The sequence below is a fragment of the Drosophila nasuta genome, chromosome 3, assembly GCF_023558535.2.
Source record: "Drosophila nasuta strain 15112-1781.00 chromosome 3, ASM2355853v1, whole genome shotgun sequence".
NCBI lineage: Eukaryota > Metazoa > Arthropoda > Insecta > Diptera > Drosophilidae > Drosophila > Drosophila nasuta.
In genome coordinates this window covers 47,860,005-47,881,664 of record NC_083457.1, presented here as the reverse complement: position 1 = coordinate 47,881,664, position 21,660 = coordinate 47,860,005, and the positions used below count along the sequence as shown (strand labels likewise).

The 21,660-nt window shown below is 39.2% G+C and overlaps 6 protein-coding genes across 6 annotated transcripts; 3 read left to right on the top strand and 3 right to left on the bottom strand.

Moving 5' to 3' along the window:
- Positions 1-1,913: 1,913 nt before the first annotated feature.
- Positions 1,914-12,877, bottom strand: LOC132789956 (multiple inositol polyphosphate phosphatase 1-like). The gene is made up of 5 exons (XM_060798316.1): positions 12,727-12,877; positions 3,381-3,652; positions 3,081-3,317; positions 2,757-2,998; positions 1,914-2,651 (listed from the first exon to the last, which is right to left on the bottom strand). The coding sequence occupies exons 2-5, from the start codon at positions 3,648-3,650 to the stop codon at positions 1,991-1,993; spliced, it is 1,410 nt and encodes a 469-aa protein (XP_060654299.1). The 5' UTR covers positions 3,651-3,652; positions 12,727-12,877; the 3' UTR covers positions 1,914-1,990.
- Positions 4,425-5,186, top strand: LOC132790522 (cytochrome b-c1 complex subunit 10). Its single transcript, XM_060799074.1, has 3 exons — positions 4,425-4,565; positions 4,635-4,768; positions 4,834-5,186. The coding sequence occupies exons 1-2, from the start codon at positions 4,498-4,500 to the stop codon at positions 4,759-4,761; spliced, it is 195 nt and encodes a 64-aa protein (XP_060655057.1). The 5' UTR covers positions 4,425-4,497; the 3' UTR covers positions 4,762-4,768; positions 4,834-5,186.
- A 133-nt stretch (positions 12,878-13,010) lies between the features above and the next one.
- Positions 13,011-16,477, bottom strand: LOC132789955 (nuclear RNA export factor 2). Its single transcript, XM_060798315.1, has 9 exons — positions 16,374-16,477; positions 16,077-16,312; positions 15,840-16,016; positions 15,496-15,774; positions 15,299-15,436; positions 15,091-15,237; positions 14,929-15,030; positions 13,752-14,873; positions 13,011-13,690 (listed from the first exon to the last, which is right to left on the bottom strand). Exons 1-9 carry the CDS (start codon positions 16,402-16,404, stop codon positions 13,373-13,375), a joined length of 2,550 nt encoding a protein of 849 aa, XP_060654298.1. The 5' UTR covers positions 16,405-16,477; the 3' UTR covers positions 13,011-13,372.
- Positions 16,478-16,837: 360 nt separating this feature from the next.
- Positions 16,838-17,702, bottom strand: LOC132789421 (survival motor neuron protein). Its single transcript, XM_060797428.1, has one exon. It carries the CDS (start codon positions 17,594-17,596, stop codon positions 16,916-16,918), a length of 681 nt encoding a protein of 226 aa, XP_060653411.1. The 5' UTR covers positions 17,597-17,702; the 3' UTR covers positions 16,838-16,915.
- A 412-nt stretch (positions 17,703-18,114) lies between these two features.
- LOC132790189 (26S proteasome non-ATPase regulatory subunit 8) lies at positions 18,115-19,076 on the top strand. The gene has a single exon (XM_060798647.1). It carries the CDS (start codon positions 18,225-18,227, stop codon positions 19,017-19,019), a length of 795 nt encoding a protein of 264 aa, XP_060654630.1. The 5' UTR covers positions 18,115-18,224; the 3' UTR covers positions 19,020-19,076.
- A 444-nt stretch (positions 19,077-19,520) lies between these two features.
- LOC132790188 (cytochrome b-c1 complex subunit 2, mitochondrial) lies at positions 19,521-21,306 on the top strand. The gene is made up of 4 exons (XM_060798646.1): positions 19,521-19,697; positions 19,818-19,951; positions 20,016-20,319; positions 20,377-21,306. Exons 1-4 carry the CDS (start codon positions 19,653-19,655, stop codon positions 21,217-21,219), a joined length of 1,326 nt encoding a protein of 441 aa, XP_060654629.1. The 5' UTR covers positions 19,521-19,652; the 3' UTR covers positions 21,220-21,306.
- The last annotated feature ends 354 nt before the right edge of the window (positions 21,307-21,660 follow it).

Sequence of the window (21,660 nt, the reverse complement as noted above, 5' to 3'; positions counted from 1 at the left end):
TTTATAAAATGACTCACAGTATCCGTCGCCTTATCACGAAACTTAAACGGTTGGGAAAGTTTAATTAGACACAAAATTTTGGCATTAGCATACCAGCCACCAATAGGATAGAAGGGTATTATAATTTTGTGCCAGCAGGAAATGTATGTAACAGGTAGAAGGAGGCATCTCCTACCCTATAAAGTATATATGTATATTCTCGATCAACGTCAACAGCTGAGACGATATAGCCATGTCCTAGTTCTCAGAAACTCTTAGAGATAGAGTTATAATTTTCTTTCAGCATCACTTATAATGTTTTGCAGCAAAATTAAGACACGTCCACTTCCACCCCAAAAATCGACAACAATTGAATTGAACAAGAATAATTTTGAAGGTATGCTCGCATTTTTGGTATACAAATTTTGAAAGTTAGTTAAGAAAAACTTTTGTTTGCCAAATTACGACAATCTGGTATGTATTGAATTGCATGGTATATTTCGAATGTAGTACTTCATCGATATACCAAATATGAGCTTCGGTATATTTTGGTATTATTGTATTATATGGTTTGGTTTATTTTAAGTATGGTATATTTCGATTGTAGTTCTTCGTCGATATACCAAATATGGCCTTCAGTATATTTTAGTATTTCTGTAGTACATTTTTTGGAATACATTTTTATTCTAAATGAATGGCATATGATACCGCACTGTTTTTCTTTAATACTCAATATATAGCGGGTATCTTACAGTCCAGCAAAATCGACTGTAGCTTTCTTACTTGTTTTTACACAAAATTTGTATATTTTAAGGAAATTTTTAATGTAAGAGCTCTGATTTTATCTCTTTCGCCTGAAGATAAACTTGGGTCGCTTTGACTGTTTAGTTATCTTTCTTTTTCCGGAACTACGCAAGTCAGGATGCGCTCTAGGATAATTTGTCCTAGATGCTGACATTCAACACCAATTGCATTGCTTCGCAATTCCGTCAGAAGCAGTTCAATGTTTGAGCTTGCCTATAGATTATTTTCATTGTATGATACATTAGTGTTAATTCAAATGCTCAGAATTTGGGTTTCTTCCATTGTGATTTGAGTTCTTTAATGTTTAATAAATTAAGCAACTAAGAGCCTATATCTATACATTTTACTCAAATACAAATTTTCAAAGTTGTATATTATTGTAAAGTTTTTTATTTCTAAGAGTATTTTGAAAGTGGAACTGAGTAATTCATGTTTGCATGGCAATCAAAATTGAAATTATGAACGAAAATATTTATGTTTGCATGGCATATAGTCTGGCAATCAAAATTGAAATTATGAGTGAAAATATTTAGATTCTTACAATCGCTGCTATCCACGCACATGACTAAACTTTATTTTTTGTGAATAATATAATCGAAGTCGCTTTTTCAATGACACCATTCATTTTATCGTAAATAACAATGGAATATTGTGTAGAAAATCAAAGATTCTTTTGTGTCACTTTTAACATAGGCATAACATCGGTCAGCATAAGATGCAATATTGTACATAAAATATAATTTCAAAAGATAAAACCAATGCACAAGCTTTTACAAATAAAATCTCTTTAATTTTAAGCATGAATGTAATATGAAAATACTGTCTGCATTTTCACTTGCAATTATATTAATCTCTTTGAATGTTACCCATATTGCTAATAAATTCTTTGTACTCTAGAATCGAATCGAGTATAGAATATTCCACCCAGCAGACTCGAAATACCTTTCGCCACCGCTTAACAGCTGTGTTAATATCGCTGAAGCACGATAGATGGCGCTACAAAGCATCCAAATCCACAGAGAGATACAACTTTTTCGGTGCATACTTTCAGGCTGTATATTTAACTTAAATGCTCCAAGAAGCGGCATATTACATCTTTCCGCTGCGCATCTAAAGCGTCCACAAGCAAATCGATTTCGATTCCGTTTGCTCTATTTGGTATGAACTTTGTACATTACAAATTAGAAAACTAAAGCAACTGTTTGATCTAATGCATTAAGTAGACAATGGCAGCTAGCAGTGTGGTGGCCAGCAGCGAGGTAACTGTCTGTCCAGCATTCGCACCCGAACGGCAGTAGTATTCATCACAGTTGGCCTCCGCAATGGCCTTGTAGCGTTGCAAGACATCCGACCAGTTGCACAGACCCACATTGCACCAGTCCAACTGCACACCATTCTGATTGAGGAAGAACACCACCTTCTCCTTCTCCACCTCGGTGGGACAATCGTACTTGACGGCCACGAAATTGCCCGCAAATGGACCCAAGAGACTGGTGCGCCAGCGACGGCTTGTCATCGAATCGTAGTTATCCGCACGCAATGGCACATCGTCCTTGTTAATGCCCAGCGCCGTGAGCAGCGTCTGCAGACCCGACGAATGGGCGAAATAGGCGACCACATGTGGAGAGACTGGACTGCTGAGACGGGCCAACATATCCTGCACGGCCCGGCAATTGAAGCGTGTGTTCTCCTCAAAGCCATAGCCCGAACCGTAGTAATACTTGAGATCCTCAGCGTATTCCAGCACAGACACTTGATGGGGCAGAAAAGCGGCACACCAGACACTGGTGCGATCCACCTGCCAGGCCTGCTCATAGCGGCAAATGTCGAACATCAGCTTAATGTCGTCTTCGGCCAGCACAGTGAAGCTGCAAGAAAGTACAATTAGCAAGGACAGTTCGGGGAACATAAAATTGCAAATAGGGACTTTTTTCTTAGCCTTCCCCCTTGCTTAAACTTCTTTATTAGCTTACCCCAACCGCTTGGCAATGTCAGCCATGGTCTGATTCCACAGCGTGCTTGTGCGGAACTTCTGGTACTCGGAACCCTCACCCTTGTAGTTCTTTCCTTTGAAATCGGGACAATAATCGTAGGGACGCAATAGCAAATCCTGCTCAGGTATCTCAGCAGCCAGAGCCAGTTGACTGTCACCAAACAAACCCTCGGCAAAACCCTTAAAGCTCTCCGTGGTGCGTTGCGTGTTTGTATGACGGAACTGCCCGAATAAAGAAAGGGATTAGAGAGAGGCATAGATTGGTTTAGGGCACAATAACGAGCAATTACTTTCATTTACTTACCAGATAGTAGGTGCTGTTGTACTTGTTGGGCAACACGTTGGGGAAGTAGTGTTGATAAAGCTTGGCAGTGCCGCGCAGATCCTCATAGCCCTGGCTGGTCAAATGCTCCTCGATGTCAACCGTGATGCTGGTGTTCCACTTCCACATTTGAATGGCAAACAGATCGTCCAGACACAAGGCATCCGTGTCGGGCTTTGTGCGCAACACACGATAGTTTTTCACAATCAAATCACGCAGCTACCCAGAAGAGCGGAAATCCACATTAGTATTGTATCTTAAAAAGGCAGCTAATGCTCTTACCTCGCCGAGACGTGGAGCTTCTTCGATGGTCGAGGGTGTGGGTAGACGTGTACCGTGTCTGTGGAATATCCACATTTTCTTGGGCTCACAACCGGGCACCTGGTACTGTTTATCGATATTGGTGCCCTTGACGATCTGATAGGCGGTCTTCGAGCTGAATTGACGCGTCTGCAGACGTTCGGCGTCCTTGCCAAAGCAGTAATCATCCTCGCCACGCACCTGTCCCCATTCCAGGAATGCCAGCAGCGCCGTCAGCAGCAAGAGACGCATGACTGCAAAAGAAGAGAGAATAGAGAGAAAGTGAGTTCAATGGGGAGTGAGCAAAGGGTAAGCACATGAAATTTAAGTGGCCCAGCCTTTGGACGATATCCTTGAACTGTCGTCCCCAAAGCGGCCCAAGAGTCCGCACCGAATGTCATATGTGGCTCGTGTTCACAATTGCGACAGCAGCAAAGGGAAAGTTCTGGGGATCGGAGGGGGAAACGTTGCATAGGTGTGGCATTTAAATTGCTCTGCTGGCGTCTGCCAAGGAGTTGACTCAAGACAATAAAGGAAGGGCTGACGCTGCCTGCTGGTCAGCATACTAACGAAATTTCCGTTTTGCTCAAAATGGCAAGACACACGCACACACACACACAACACGCACACACACATACACACTCACACACAAGCTCTGTGTGAAATTAGGCTAATGATTTGGCGACTGACAAATGGCTGCAGTTTTTACCACCTAACTCTGTGACGCAGCAGCTGCTCCGTTCTGCGCTCCGTTCACCTGTCCTTAGTCATCATAAACGCCACCTCGAAATGGGTCAAGATAGCAGCAACAACAACAGCACCAACAGCAAGCAAAACAAATGTGGCATAGCGAGTGTTGGGCTGGCCATAAAAACTCATGTAATGGTTCAATTTGTAGCCCGCATCCTAAATTGATTTATCATCAAAGACAGTTCCCCTACACCAAATACCCTGCTCTGCCCCTGCTCTAGTTCATGTTGACACAATGCTCATTTAATTGACAACAAAATAATTGTGTGTGTGTGTGTGAAGCAGGCGACGCTTGAGTTTGTTCAACTTGCCACATTGAATAATCGCACATTTAATTATTCGGTTGAAAATGAAATTCAAGAAATTGTTCGCTTCGTTTAGCCCGACCAAGGGACAAAAGGAAATGGCCATGGCCTTGTAAGTGACACACGGAACAAAAAAAAAACACCTTAGCATTGTGCCACATTTAACATGCCACGCCCACAGTGTGCCAACAGCTGCCTACTTCGGACTGGCAAGTCTCTTGACACTTGTCTACTTCTCCGACTGGCGTCTCATCACCAACTACATTCCCCTCTACAACACCAAGTACCCGAAGGAATCCGCCAAATGAGACTCAAGTAAGTGCCACATGTGGCAGCCACATAAAGTACTGAATATAGATTGAATTTTGCGTCTGTTGCAGCCACATTTTACTATCGGCTTCGACCAACGTTTCATTTGGCTGCTTGTGATGAAGGTCTGGCAATTGGTCAAATAAACAGTCGAATTTTAATCAAAACATACAACAATTGACGAGCATTTCTATTTGAGGGGGGAGGAAAATGCATTTTTGGAACCACGAAGCAAAAGTAAATAAATTGATGCCGAGTCAAAATACACAAATCGAAAGAACAACAAATAAAAACACAACTAAAAGCATGTAAAGTTGGGTCGAACACAAATAGTAGCAATGCAATGTAAATTGTCCTATGTATACGACTGTAAATACCCTATAAAAAATGTGGACACAATTTAATAAACTGCATTTCAAAGTTAGTTTCATATAGTTCAATTATTTCGCTAGTTCTGTAAAATACATTCAGAAAAATGTCTAATATAGAAACGATTTCTACAATATTAAAAATAGCAATTATTAAACATAGCAAATATTAAAAATTGTCTAATATAGCAATAAAATGTATAATGTAAAAAATGCTGTGATTTTGTAATGTAAAAGAAATTTATAAAAAAAAATATTTGTAGCATTTCACAGATTTTAGATTATTCTTTAACTGTAGAGAATATAATAAATATAGTATAAAGAAAGTAGCTATTATAAATAAAAAAATTTAAAAAAAAAATGTCTAATATAACAAAAAGTTCAATAATATTCACAAAATGGTTTGATTTTTAATTGGTAATTTCACAATATATATTTAGCAATGACAGATTTCAAGTTATTCTTTAATTCTCTAAAGACAATTTTGTATAAAGTAACAACTACTAAACCAAAAAATTTAGAAAATTGTATAGTAACAATTTCTATAATTATATTTATGATAAATATATTTATAGCAATTGAACAATTTAAAGTTATTCTCTAACTTTCTGAGGACAACATTTTGTAAAGACTATCAAAAAATTCAAATTTGTTAGGAATGCTGACTAGTATATAAAATGTCATTATTTTTTATGTTAGTTCTGATAATATACAGTAAGTATGCCAACTTTATACCCTGTTAAATAACTGAGATTATATAGCTCACATTTAAAATTGTTTTTTATATTATATTTGCCAAATCGAATACACTTTTGAATTTCTCAAACTTATTACATATTTCCTCTACAATCGAACTACCCGCTTTAAACATTCGTTTTACAGGGTATAGAATTAGTTCGTGCCTGCCGTAGAACAGATGTGTGCTAGGCCAGCCTCTCATCTCCTGTCATCGCATTGTTTACAACTCAGAACGTTGCATCATTTGGCTGCAAATTGTGCAACTTGTTGCGCCAGTGACGTCAGACAGTGTATTAAAAAGGGAGACGCCCTCTATGATGATGTACAGAGATGCTTAAAGTGCTGCTGCTGCTGCTGGCAGCCACAATTAGCTTAAGCAATTTTCTATTTTCAATTACGCACAGATCAACAATCGACAATCAACAATCAACAGGCAGCGCTCAAATGAGTAATATGAGTTTTTTTTTGTTGCCCTTCAAGGCCAGATGCTGATCTTGCGATCTTCCCGATTGGGAATGAGCTTCAAGAGCGTCGCATCCATTAGTTATTTAGCTGTGTGAGTGTGGGTGGAGCTCTAATTGTGCAATGTAAATTCGCACGCTACCTCCTACCCCTTCCCTCTCTCTCTTCTCAACCCCTATTCCATCTTACATCTAACATATTCCCCCATAAATCGTTCACTCGTGCAATTGAATGCGTCGCCTTTGTTTGCTCAATGTGAAATTAAAATTCCAATTTGAATCGCGTTCGCCAGTTCGCCAGTTTTCACATTTGCTTAGCTCACTTTATCCAATCCGCCCCCGCTAGCCTCTATAATTTCTTCCTCTCCCCCTCGATCTACAATATTATAGTTTATTTTTAGTTAGACTGTATTTATTTCACTTGATTTATGGTTTTATTTATGCTTTTCAGCTCGAACGTGACATTCGCTAATTTTTCGCAGAGTTTTTTGTCTATGTTGTGTGTGTTTGTGTTCTCAGTAAGTAATGTGAAAATGCGCCCTTGTTCCAGCTTTTTCGCGCGTGTTTTCTCAAGCGGCAAATAAATCATATACAGATTTTCAAATGCCACACCAAAATCGCGCACTTCATAATGATGGGCTTTGCCACATAACTAAAACTGCCCAGAATCGCCCAAAACCTAATTGAAGAAGCCAAGATTGATCAACTTGCAGAGACCCTGGAGAACTTTTGGGACTTAAAGTGACGACATTTAAAGTGCATTTGAAATGCAATTATTATTAATTTATTATCTTTATAAGAAAAATGATAAAGTAACTATACAGTAAAGTCTTGATTAACTTATTATTATTAAGATACAACTTCATATTATTTCAAGACAAATTTTTGATTTTCTAGTAATTATAAAAATCAATATACTTCATTCAAATGTTTGATAAACTAAGTATTATAAAGATTATTCATATTATGTAAGGACAAATTTCGATTTTTTTTTCTATGAAGTTAATACTTTTTTAAAACAAATATAGATTCTATCATATTATCTGTGTAATTAAGGAATAAACTTTTTTATTTTAAGATCCCAAAAGAATTTATTCTTTTGATAATACGTTTTGAGATTCTAGCACATGTAATTGAATAATATTATTGTTATTTTAAGAACCCGAAAGAATTTTATTTTTGTTTCTTACGTCATTTACTAATTTATTTTCTTTTGTTTAGACAAACTTTTTCAAACTATTATCTTTAATAAAAGTAGATTATCATATACTATATGATAATCTATTTGATTGACATGAAATTTAGATTTTTCTTCCAATAACACTTTATTAGAACAAATTTAGATACTAGCACATTATCTATGTACATACATATATAGTTAAAAAAAAATTTTTTTTTATTTTAAGAACTCGAAAAATTCTTTCTTTCTATTTTTTATTTCTCCTATTATTAAATAAAATATTTATTTGAAAAAAAAACTTTAAGCTGAACATATACTGTATTCACATACATACTCGTATATGTATATTGATATATTATTAGCTCTCATTTTCCTTCACTTCCTTTCAAGTCTTGCATACCCCATAGAAGCAACATTCACTGGGTATTCAAAGTCATATATAATTATAATTTAATTGATTCGTTCTGAATACGCACAGATTGCCCCCAAGATAAAAAAAAAACGAAAAAAACGCCACTGTTCTAGGCAGATCGTTGAACTGCGTGTTAGATCTGAAATTTTGCAGCGTTACGTAATGTTGCAAGTGCTTCAAGCACTTTGGCTGCTGCTGTTGCTGCTGCCAAGAGGTGAATGACAAAACATGCAACAGGTTGGCACGCGTTTAGCGAGACAAAACGTGCCAAGAAATCAATCGAGAATTGCCAAGGGATTATCAAGTTGTCAGATATCACTTTGAATATACATATATATACAGGTATTACGGCTGTCAAAACAAAATATGGTAAGGTGGGCGATTCAGTCAGATAATTATCAAGCTGACAGCTGACAGATATTTTGAGCGATTTTTGAGAGTTGCGAGTTGAAAGCTGTCAAAATTATTAAAAATATTAGATAAAGCTCTGAAAGTAATTATAGCAACTGATATAGGAAAGTTACGGATAAGCGAAGTTGGAAAGAGATTAATTTTGTAGTTTGATTTCAGTAATTATATAAATAGTAAACATAAATATAGTATTTATTTACTTATATTTACTACTATATAATAATATATTACCAACTGACAACTAGCAGATATTTTAAGCGATTTTGAGAGTTACGAGTTGAGAGCTGTCAAAATTATTAAAAATTTTAGATAAAAGTAAAGAAAGTAATTATAGCAACTGATATAGAAAAGTTACGGATAAGCGAAGTTGGTGAGAGATTAATTTTGTAGATTGATTTCAGTAATCATGTAAATAGTAAATAAATACTATACATATAAAAATATACTATATAAACAAATACTATACTATATAAGTTAAACAAATATATAATAAAAAGCCGGGTTAAATATTAAACTCCCAATTTACGAGTTACTGTCAGAAACTAGTTATGGCTATTGTGTGATATTGAAAATTACTTTGCACTCGGTTGCAATGCATATTAATTAGCGGAAAGAGTTAACTACCATATGGAGAGGGGGAACACCCCTCAGGTCAATTAGCATAATGATGCGCCAAGAGCACAATTTACAAAACATGGAAACACACACGAATCTACCGATGGATCAGACGAGTACGAGTATAACGCCTATTCCAAAGATAAGCGACGGCGTCCGGAACCGTTCATATTTTTCGGATTGCGGGGGGGAGACAATGTCTAGACTGAGAATTCAAAAGTGTGACTAGTTAATATGCAAGACACGAGTGAGAGAGAGAGAGGAGAGAGACGTGTCACAACCCTTTGGGGGAATCGATGAAGAACTTTGCCTCGCGCATTTTAAATTAAAGACAACGTCAGACATTTCCCAAATGATCAGTTTGATCTTCGGGCTGAGCATAAGACATTTAATTTATCACTTGTAGTTCTCGTTATATTGATAGGCCCCAAGTAGTAGACGACAACGTCGACCTTCCCCCCGCTGCTCACTATATTTTAAATTATGTGAATAGGGCTGACCTTAAGGGAATAGAGAGAATATAGTAGATAGCTGAAAAGTGTTTGAGAAATGAAAGGGGAGAGATACCGAGAGAGAGAGAGAGCGAAAGAAACATTTCCCAACACATATTTGAGTGGTGTTTTGGAATTTTGTAAGAGTTCTTTCAGACACATCGGAATTCGTGTTGATATTATGACTACTCGAAGAACTTGAAATACTTTTTGGCAAACAAATCCGCCTGCGTGTGGAAAATACGAAAAATGCTTTAAAAATAATCTGAATGAGGGAAAAAAACTAGTCTTCAGATTCGGGTTGGTCTTTTGTATTTCAATATTTCGTTCAACATATTAAGTAATTCACTATAAAAACCGAAAGCGCTGCCGAATTGCTTGACATCAAACGCTATTTTTGGCATTATTCGACGAAAAAGAAAAAAGAGATCTGAAAGTGAACTATTATCGTATATAGACCGATGAAAGGGGAAAATGAGGAAACCTTTTGGTTAAGGTTAAGTGCAGCAACTGCTAACGATTCCTATTGCCAAAAATCATCTTGGCAAAGTGGCCAAAAAATACTCATACCAAATCATCAAGATCCGGCGTATTTTTGACAAATTTTTGCAAATTTATTTGCATCTATTGCGCTATGAGGAAAATATTAAACGAAAAATAAATAATACTAAATATTTAATATGATTGCTGACGACGACACTTGAGGAAAACTATGGAAGCTGTCCACAAATTTTAATATTTCAATGTAGGACACCGAGTGATCTTCCGTCAACTAGGGGACGATCTATAGGAAGCACTTTTATTGCGGGGGCGCCGATTAATGAACCCAGAAATATCTTAAAATTTATTTCAGTTGTTTTGGATGCTGCACAACAAATTTCAACTCTCTAGCTTTGCTAACAGCTGAGTTCAAAGAGGTTGGAAGCTGTTTACCGAGTTGTGTATGCGCATCTTAGGTGCGAACTGGCTTGTGTTTGTCTGTTAAGCTCCAAGTTGCACAATATTTGTTAAAAATTTTGAAGCGTATTGAGAAATTGAAGACAGCTGAGATCATTTGAAAAAAGCTTAAAGAGAAATAAATTTGAATGGAAGCGAAGTTTAAAAAATAACTATACAATACTATTATATTATATTACTATATTATATTATATAATACAGTAGCAGTTGTTTAACAAAAGCTAAATTTTTTTAATATATGTATGTATATGAAAAAATGTAAAGGTGAATGTGAATTTAAGGTTGAATGGAAGCGGAGCTAAAAAAATTTAAGTTGTTTCGCAAAAGTTACATTTATTTTGATATATATGTATGAAGAATTTTCAAAACGAAGTTATTTAACAAAATACTGACAGCTTAGATCATTTGAGGAATGTTAAAGGAAAAATAAAATAAAATTAAATTAAAGCGGAGTTTAAAAAATTCCTATACTTTTACAACATAGTTGCAGTTGTTTAACAAAAGTTAAATTTTTGAAATATTGTATATATGAAAAATTTGATAAAGGTTAAAAGAGATTAATATAAATTGAAGAGGAGTTTAAAAAATGGCTTTACTTTTATAATAAAAAGAAGCTTATAAAAAAGAAACTTATTAAAGATACAAAATTAAATTAAATTGAAAAGGAATTTTAAAAATTCCTACACTTTTATAACACAGTTGCAGTTGTTTAACAGAAGTTAAATTTATTTATATATAAGATTATGAAGAATTTTCAAAAACAGTTCAAAATCTGAAAGAAACTACCCTCTTCTACAAATTACAGAGTATATCTAACAACAGCGTGGAAATTTGGACGAGCAGCTTAGGAAAAACAAAACAAAGTCAATGCACGAACCGATAACCGGTTTTATTTTTTCCAGCGCCTACACAAGTTGTTTTTGTTTTTTCGTTTGAAACAAATTGTCATCGCTGTGTTGGCTGCAGTTGCAGTTGGCCCAAAAAGCGAGTCGAGATCAGGTAGTTAACCAGGTAGCCAGAGTCAACGAAGCGTCAATAGGAAAAGTCAGAGAATACTCGTATGTGACATTTTTGAAGGCATTTTTCAGTGTTGACTCTTTGCGAGAGATTAGCATGAGGGCGGCATTATTTAATGAGCCACAAAACGGAGCGTGTTTAATTAGTTAAGCTAGGCTATCTGGAGAATCAGTTTGTTGTTGTGGTGCGGGTCGCGTGCCACAAAAAGCCAGAGGCGAGTCATAAATCTGAGAATAGCTCTAGAGTTGTGCTCCTTGTTAATGCGATTTGTTCAACTTAATGCCAGGGAACAACTAAGTTATCTAGTCGCAATTTAATTGCCACTCTTTATAACATACATATATGAGTATTTTGATTTGAAGATTGCACACGTTTTGTTTGGCTTTGTGGATTTGTTAATTCATTTAAGTGCCCAGCTAATTATTTTGATTGCCAAGCGTGCTCGCGATTTTTAAAACGCGTGCAAAACGCAATCATTCATTTGCATGATTGCTCCAGATAGCAATCCCCAAAAGGTGGGGTATATTAGACCAGCTGTCAGTTGGCAATTGTTCAGGCATCTTACGTCAACATTAAGCTCGACAATTTAGCCCCATTTGTGTGCGGCAGATCACTGAACCCAGCAAAAAACAGACTCGACTTGGTTTTTTTTTTTTTGGAAGGGAATTCAAAACTTTCCAACGGAATCCGTTCACACGCTGCGTGGCTAAAACACACAAAAAAAAGGTAGAAAGAGGAGAAACAACAACAGCAACAAATGTTCTCAACTGATTTATGTGACCAAAACAACAAAACATCAAATTTCATTCATTTTCATTCATATGCAAACACACAAAACACATTTGGAAAACTCTCAACTTTGTTTTTGTTGAGCTCATCACAAATGAAATTTCGTTCGTCACAAATCCGATTCTAAGGCGTATCAAGTTGATTATATAATAATAAGTATTTTCTGAAGCGATTATTAACGCCAAACAGGTTTCCCCGCCAAAACACTTTTGGGCAGCAACAATTTATTTATAAACAAATACCGTAGTCGTTGTGAATTAATTATAATTACAGCCGAGCACAATAAACAATAGACAGCAACGAATAGATGTATAAATAATAATATTTAATTCAATAAAATGCTTGCTGATTGCTGATTCGAATTATTAACGGCAAATGGAAATGGAGAAGACATAGAAATTTTAACTACAGTGACACACACTTGTCTGGCATCTTAATTGTTTTTACACATTTACGATTAATATGATTATTATTATTATTCTTATTGTTGTTGTTGTTGGGGAGTAATTGACATGGTAAACAGACCTATTGAAATGCACTTGATTAACGTGAATTTGTTTAAATGTATAGATGGGATAGCTATCTTAACCGTTTCGCGCTCAACTCAACTCAACGAAATCAAGTTACAAGAAACTCAACCGCACGCGACGGCGTTCGCAATGAAACTGATTCAAGAAACGAGAAGCGCAAGCGTTTATAGCTGACACGCTGACAAAACGACGAGCGCGCTCTCGTTGGCTCTCTCTCTTGCTCCCCCTCTCTCGTTTGTTTTCCGCTCTCTCAGTGAAGGAGTCGCTGTAGTCACTACCTATGTAGATCCTAAGTATTAAAAGCAAAGTTCGACAACGATTATCTTAGTAACTATATATTAATTTAGTTATAATTGTACAGCTGATAAGTGTTTGCGATTCCAATCGGGAGAGAGAAGAGAGAGACATCAGTCTAGTCCATATATTCGTTGTTATGGTACAAGTTCAAAGATTTGAAGGCACTCCAGTAATTATCACATTATAGATTTCTGCGTAATTCTTTGATAGGGATACTTTGGCACTTGACATTATCGCGGAATACAATATGGCTCTTCTTACGGCTCTGACACTTCTAACAAGTGTTTTACGTCATACTTACTATCTAACACTATAACTATATATAAAATTCTATATAATTTAGCTCAGGCAAATGCATCATTGGGCAATTCGTCACCCGACTGCATCTCTAGGAACTTTTGCAAAGCTACCTCAAAGTTCCAGTTGGCTTCCTCCTGCACGATGCGTGTGCACCATCTGGGACGCAAGCCAGTTATCTCCTGGAATATAATCAGTTTGTGCTCCTTAACATCCACGGAATCCTCCTCATGCTCCTGCTTCACTGTCACCTGGCTGGGCAACTCGCAGAACTTGAAGCCATCGCGTGCTTGCTTCCTCGTCGGATTCATAATGTTGAAGCGCTCGTTGATGATCTTCAGACGGCGTGCTCCTTTGCCAATGCCCTGAACCAAAATATATAATATTAGTAGAGAAATTAATGGAGTACTTCACTCAACTACCCACCAAACCCACAGCGTCCACATGCAGCACAATTTGCCTGCTAAATGCCAACAGCAAGTCGGGTTCATCGCGCAGCAAACCAATTACATTGATCACAATCATATTGGCATCGTAGTGCATCACATCCGTCTGCAGTGAGACGTAATCGTGCCTGACCACCGGGAGCTGCATCAGCACAGCCATTATATCATTGGTGCCCACACTTAGGCGACAAGTGTCCAGCGAGTTCTTGATGAGATTCCTGCTATGATAGTTGTACTTATTGATGCGCTTGAAGAGCTCACTCGAGGGCCGAGCACAGCGATTTATATCGAAGCTGCAGGTCATCGTAAATATGGAGTTTTCCGTATAATACTTTATCATATTGATGCGTTGATCCAACTGCTCGAATTCCCGCAGATAAGTTGTCAAAAACTCATTTGTCAACTCATAAGCCGACAGGTTGCACAGAAAATCCTTCTGCGTAGTCAATCCCGGTTTGCTGCTCAGCTCCACGTCGTCCAGCTTGAGAAGTGTGGAAAATATTTGCGTTACCGCGGCGATATACTCGCTGGGCAAACTGTATTTGCGGCAGACGGGATTCCCATGTAAGCGCAACGATTTCAGAGGCACATCGCCAAGGCAACTGATTTCGGACAAATCATTTATCCAATTCTGACTCAAATCCAGCGCTTGCAGACTACTCAACAGCGACAAGGAGCGCAAGTTATTGGCGCTCACGATCTTGTTATTGCCCAGCCGCAAGTCGACACAGTTGCCCATGAATTTACGCGATGCCATGCGCAAAATGCTGCCGAGTATCTTCGGTGAACTGAGCAGCACAATCACATGCTCCAGTCCTTCGGTTTGCTGAAACTGTGTCAAGTTGAGCGTACGATTGATGGCATTAAAGCGCTTTTGCACAGCCTGTTCGATGCATTGTTTGGGATCCACGTGACCCTGCTTAAACGAGCTCACATTCATGCGCAGATAGTAGGCAATGGAGCGCTCATAGTTGAGCTCCTGCACATCGTCCAGCGTGTTCACTAGCTCGGGTATTTTGAGCTCCAGGTTAAGCGTCTGCACAAGATGTTCGATCTGATCGAAACAATCGCGAACCAGAAAACGATGCTCGCCGCCATCGAACTGAAAATACACAAATGTTAAACCTTTTGAGTTGCTAACTACTTTGTCTGCTCACCTTGTAATAGCAGGGATAGAACTCTCCTAGTTGCGGATGGAGTGAAATAGAGATATAATCAAAGAGCAACTCCTTAGTAATCTCACACTGTGCATCGGGTATCTGCAAAGTATTTGAAACAATCTTATAAGTGTCTGCTTAAGAATGACTTAACTTTCTCACCAAAAACGAATGCCAATCGGAGCTGTGCTTAAACTCGTTAAGTTTCGACTTGTTGCTCCAATCAATGCGTGTGCCATCGCATTCCACATCAATCTCATAGTTTAACGGCGTGTACATTTTATACAGCTTGTCAAAGGGTACGCCATCCTGTGCAACAAAGAATTCTCTAGAAAATTTATCTACTTAAACGTTTTCTTACAGCACTTACGATAATTTGAAAGTTTGTTTTCAATGGTTCCAGGCAGTTTGGATACTGCTTCTTCTTGGCGATGGGATTCTCCAGCAGCTTCAAATGCTTGGCGCGCACGCGCTGCAAATCGCTGCACAAACGCACAGCGGAACTTAGCTGCAACGAGTGTAAGTCTTCAAGATTTATATTATAAAGGTGTGCTTTATAAAACTCACTCGATTGTAGGTTAAATCCAACAAATCATAGTCGACATCACCAAAGAGTTTTAATGGTCCCAGATCGCTTATTTGATTGCAGGCAAAGCTGAAGCCCTTCAGCGCACGTCGATTATCATCATTGTTGTAGATGGTGGAGCAAACCAACTGAAGAGTAGCCAAGTTGGAGAGACGCACCACAACATGCTTGAACGATTCATTGGCTTTAAAGTTGCACAGATTCAGCACACCGGGCACGCCTTCCACAGTCTCCAAATTGTCCATAAGGCGAGATATTACCTATAGAAATCATAAAACACACAACTGTATAACGCTTCTGTATCAATAAAATTAGGAATCCTTACCTGACTAATGATCACAGCTGGCGAAATCTGACTTCTGTTGTAGGCGGCTGCATTTAGACACACAGACAGTTGCAACTCAATGCCAGACACTGTCTGTATGCTGAGGCCACGCTGAAAGAGCTTGTCCAGCGCCGGTTTGCAGGTACGAGCCAAGAATGTGTCCACATTTTGTCCGCACTGTCGACAAAAAGTTGCAAAGTCAGCATAAATATGCAAATGATCATTTTGTGCACTTACCTGATAGTTGACGGGAAACAGCCCATTGCCTTCGATGGCCTTGAAGAGTGCATCTAGTATCAATTGCTTGGGATCGGTGCTAAAATTCAATGCACCCTCGTGATGCACATTAAATTCAATCCAATTCAAGCCGGGCGTACCTTCATAGTGTTTGGTCTTGAAATACTTGCGTGAGTTTCGGTAGTCCACCACAATGGGCTGCGTTCGATCGCCAAAGTCGATAATGCGCGCCTGAGCTGCAATAAACCCGTATCAATTGTGTGTTTAATTCAACATTTTTACTTTAATTTATCTTACTTCGATGTTTGTTGATATTGATGCCGTGCATTGTTAATAGCGTCCCATCGATAACTACACTTTGCACTGCAGTCTGCAGCTTAAAGGCCTGTTATCGATAACTGATTTAGTATGCAATTTCCCCTGCACTTGCTATCGATATCCAACGGGTCTGTCCTGTTATCATTAATGAGTGCTCTCAGTGCTGCCGCAATTTTTGAGAAAAAATTGCCATAATAGGAAAATTAAGTGATTTTCGAATGGCTGTGCATTGGCTTCAGAAGCTTAATATCATCAGCTTAATATCACTTGGCCATCTTTATATAGGCACTATTAAAGCAAAAATCATTTATAGCTATTATTCCTAAAGATTACATTTAAGTAGCTAAATTTGTACTTACATATATAGTCATAGCCAATGTTGCAGCACTGGTCTGCCATTGACAACCCGTTAACTATGCTAAATAAAATGCAATTGCGATGTTCTTAACATTTTTTTATTCTTAATGTCTAGATGAAATAAAGAGTCTTGCTCTCTGCTTGAGATGGATTACTTTGTATGATTATTTCTTTGCTGCCTTCTTCTTAGCGCCTCCCTCCTTCCTGCCCTGATACAATCCAGTATAATATCCAGACATGTACCAGGCTGTCAGCATAGCCACAAAGTCCTGATCCGGTTCACCATCCACCCCAGCGGAGGAGGACGCAAACATTGGTGGCACCATCGGCATTGGAGGCATACTCAATCCACTGGCGCGTGAGCTGGTTGCCTGCTGCTTTCCTTTGGCGGCAGCTGGTTTCTTATTGTTGTTCTTGACACGTTGCTGTTGAGCTGTTGGCTCAGCTTCAGCATCCTCGGCATCCGCTTTAGCTACCTCGTGCTGCAAGCGACGTGCGTCGGCGCCCCACGTTGGCAACAATTCGGCCAGGGGAATTTCCTGTTCGTTTTCATATCCCACATAGCGCAGTATGCAGGTTTGCGCCTGCTCATTAATAGAAGCCACTTTGCCTTCGTAATCCAGGCCATCAGTGTATGTGGCGCGTGCAAAGTCGCCTACTTTAAACGGTTTATTCTCCGTTTGTTCCATGTCCGGCTTTTCGTTTTCATCGGCCTCGTTTTCCTCGCGTCGGTTGTTGGTGGAGTCGGCAATGCGGCGTGCTAGAGTTTCACGGGCCAAGTTCACGGAGTCATCGTAGGCCTTGACCAATAGGCTATCGTCCCAGGCGTCCTTGTCCTCAGACATTTTGTATATGTCGTCGAAAGTTAAGTGAATTCAATCAATTTTGAAATACCAAAATGCATATGCCTTGGCGTCTGTTATCGATAACAGCGATACAGAGGTGGGAAAGTAACGATGGCAGAAACGTTTTTAGAATTTGCAAAATATCTGAATTGTAATACTACGCTCTTAAACAGCAAAACAATATAAATTAATTATTGAATCCATTACTCGTTTATATGAATTAAGACCATAATCTTGAAGAAATATACCTCAACACAGAAATACAAATAAATTTTCAAAACGCATTTCTTAATACTGTTTTTAAGAAATATTAAAATATAAACCGAGTATTTGCCTGTAACATTTCCGTTAAAAGATGATTTTTTATATATTTACAAGATAAATTAATAAGTAACGACATTTTGAATCATACAAATTCGAGTACTTTTTAGTATGTTATACATGATGAATATATATTTCGCATTTTACGGTCTCACTCTGACGAAAAGAGCTGCCAACCGATTCGCATACAATTGCCTGTGACTAGCAAGTACCACGAAGAAGAAGAGCAAAAGCGAAAATCATTCTCAACTTGCTGCCGAGTTTGCTGTGTTTTTGTTTCAAAATAACTAAATATTGTGCATAAAAGATGGCTACAGTGGAAGCACTCTACAAGGAGCTTACTGCCGAGTGGACAAAGCGTCCGCCCAACACGCCCAAATGCGGTCAACTGCTGGAACAACTGAAAGTGGCGCTCGTCAAGTTGTCTTTTCTGCCCACTGACGGCACCGATGCCCAGAACTCCAAGAAGCAATTGTTGCTGGCGCGTTCCGTCCTGGAAATTGCCGTGGAGCACAGTGTGATCAGTAAAGATCTGCTGGCCTTTGAACGCTACATGTCACAACTGAAGTGCTATTACTATGATTATGCCAAAATAATCGGTGAATCGGACAACAAATACAAATTGCTGGGACTCAATTTATTGTATCTTCTTTCTGGCAATCGTGTCTCGGATTTCCACACTGAATTGGAACTGCTGTCTGTGGACATAATTCAGCACAATCAATACATTAAACCCATTCTGGCGCTGGAGCAATACATCATGGAGGGACGCTACAATAAAATCTTCCAAGCGAAATCTTCGATGCCCGCCGAAGTTTACAACTATTTCATGGATCTGCTGGTGGAAACAGTGCGTGATGAAATTGGTGCCTGCATTGAAATGTCCTACGAGAAAATCTCCGCCAAAGAGGCTGCCAAACGTCTCAATTTGCGAGTACCCGACGAGATTAAAGCATTCGGCGAGAAGCGACAATGGAAACTCGAGGGCAATGGCAACTACAGCTTTACGGATCGCAGCATAAAGCCGAAGGAACTGCTGCCTTCAGAGGAGCTGGCCGAGCAGGTGCTCAGCTATGCGCGCGATCTTGAAATGATAGTTTAGGTGTGCACATTGTAATTAATATGTAATTAATCAAATAAAATCAACTAATTTCGATAAGCTCAGCCTGAAAATTTACTTTCAAAGAATACCAAAATATGTAATTTTTATTGTTTAAAGTCTGGTCACACGTTAACCGTTTAACAAAAATGTACGAAGATTTTAAATTGGTAATTTATTTTGCTTTTCTATATTACATTTTAATTTCAATTAAATACTCAAAAAATTAAATTACAAACAGTATTTTTATCTACTCAGTTTAATATATGTACATAAAAAACCACTGCACTGCCGCTACAGCTAAAAATAAATAAGTTTTTGATCAAAACTAAAAACTTAATTCACAAAAATAAATAAAATTAAGCTAAATATAAGTAACTCGCATAAATTAAGAATAAACATCAAATGTGCGTTGAAAAATTATTTCTTTGTTTTTGAAGTAAAGTTTAGTATAAAAACTTTTAAAACGTGAAATTTGCTCTATACCTTGTCGGTATATTTGACGTACTAAACTGCGGTCACGCTGATCACCAACGACGAAAACGGGTGGAAAAAATCGCACGCAACGCGAAATTCCGTAATATTATTTAATTGACGGGGCAAACGCAAATTAGTTGAACATTAAAATCAACACAAATGGCTTTTAATGCAAGCAAGACACCTCTCTTGCGCGCTGTCTCCGTAAGTTTTGCTAACTTAACCAACAAAAAGCCAGACAAAAAAATGATTCCGATAGTCGTGTTACGTAAATAGTAAAGTTGCAATTTAGTGTAATAATAATGTATTGCTGTTTATTGATAGAAACGGGGATATGCCGTCTGCCCACGTCTGGTTGGTGATACCTCCCCTATCAGCGTAAATGTGCTGGACAACAAACTGGTGGTGGCCACAGCTGAAGCCTCAGTTCCCGTTTCGCGTGTCTCCATCGTGCTGCGGTAAGTTGCAGTTGCTCCTCGAGCTGAATGAAAGATTTAACTATTGATGATTTATTTTGGACAGCGCTGGCTCCCGCAACGAGGCCTACGACACCCAGGGTGCTTCGCATCTGCTGCGTCTTGCTGGCAGCCTCAGCACACAACGTTCCAGCGCCTTTGCCATTGCTCGTCACATTCAGCAGGTTGGCGGCACCTTGAGCGCTTGGGGAGATCGCGAATTCGTTGGCTACACTGTGGAGACAACATCCGAGAATATCGAGACCGGTCTGCGCTATCTGCAGGATCTGTTGCTGCCTGCCTTCAAGCCCTGGGAGCTCAAGGATAACGCCAAGACGCTGAAGAACCAATTGGATGCAGTGACCACAGAGGTGAGTCAACAATCAATCTCTATTTAAATGAATCTCTTTATCTTCGCTTAATTGCAGCAACGCGCCATTGAGCTGGTGCACAAGGCTGCCTTCCGTCGCGGTCTGGGCAACTCCATCTACATCCCACGCTTCCAGCTGGCCAACATCTCCAGCGAGAATCTGTTGCACTACGTGGCCAACAACTATGCTCCCGGATCTGCCGCCGTTGTGGGCGTTGGCATCGATAACAACACTCTGTCTGGTTTTGCCCAGAACTTGAGTTTCCCAAGTGGCTCCTCGGGCAGCAAGAGCGCCAGCACCAGCTACTATGGTGGTGATGCACGCAAGGACACCGCCGGACATCGTGCTGTGGTCGCTGTGGCCGGCGAAGGTGCCGCTGCCTCCAACGAGAAGGAAGCCTTGGCCTTTGCCATTCTGAAACAGGCTGTTGCCGGCAAACCCACCAAGCGTGGCAATCTGTCGGGTCTGTTCGGTGAGGCTGCCAACTGTGCTGGTGATGCGCCCGTCTCTGTGAAGGGTTTGAATGCCAGCTACACGGATGCCGGCCTCTTTGGCTTTGTGGCCTCGGCCGACAGCAAGGACATTGGCAAGGCTGTTGACTTTTTGGTGCGTGCTCTGAAATCGGGCTCGATTTCCGAGAAGGATGTGCAGCGCGGCAAGGCGGCGCTCAAGGCCAGCGTCGTGACCAAGTACTCCTCGGACAGTGGCCTGATCAAGGAGATCGGTCGCCAGGCTGCCCTCAATCGCACTGTCCTGGAAGCCGACGCTTTGGTCGCTGCCATCGATGGCATTTCGGTGCAACAGGTGCAGGCTGCTGCCAAGAAGGTGGCCGGCTCCAAGCTGTCCGTGGGCGCCATTGGCAACCTGGCCAATGTGCCCTACGCATCTGAACTTAAGTAGATAATGTTGTAATACGCTGTAAATGTAATTTAATATCCATGCTGTGGATGGAGGCCGAAATAAACCTGTTGGAATTAACGAAACCGATTTGTGAGAATAACAAATTGGGGAAAAACTTGCACTAGATGTTGGAATATAATTGCAGAAATCTTGTTATATTATAGTGAATTAATGGGCTTTTTTCTGACAATCATTTCTGTATTTCAGAAATCGAGAAAAGTAGTTCAAATATCTCTAAAGTAATTACAGAATCCCTTTTCGACATTGTAGTGAATTAGTTGAATTATTTATAGCTATCAAGTCTATTTTTAAAAATACAGGATGAGGGAAACATATATGATAGATTTACAAGTTTTATACTAAACTCTTCGACATCGTAGTGAATTAGTAGAATTATTTATTGAATCAATTCTATTTTTTAAAAAGGCACGATGTGAATTT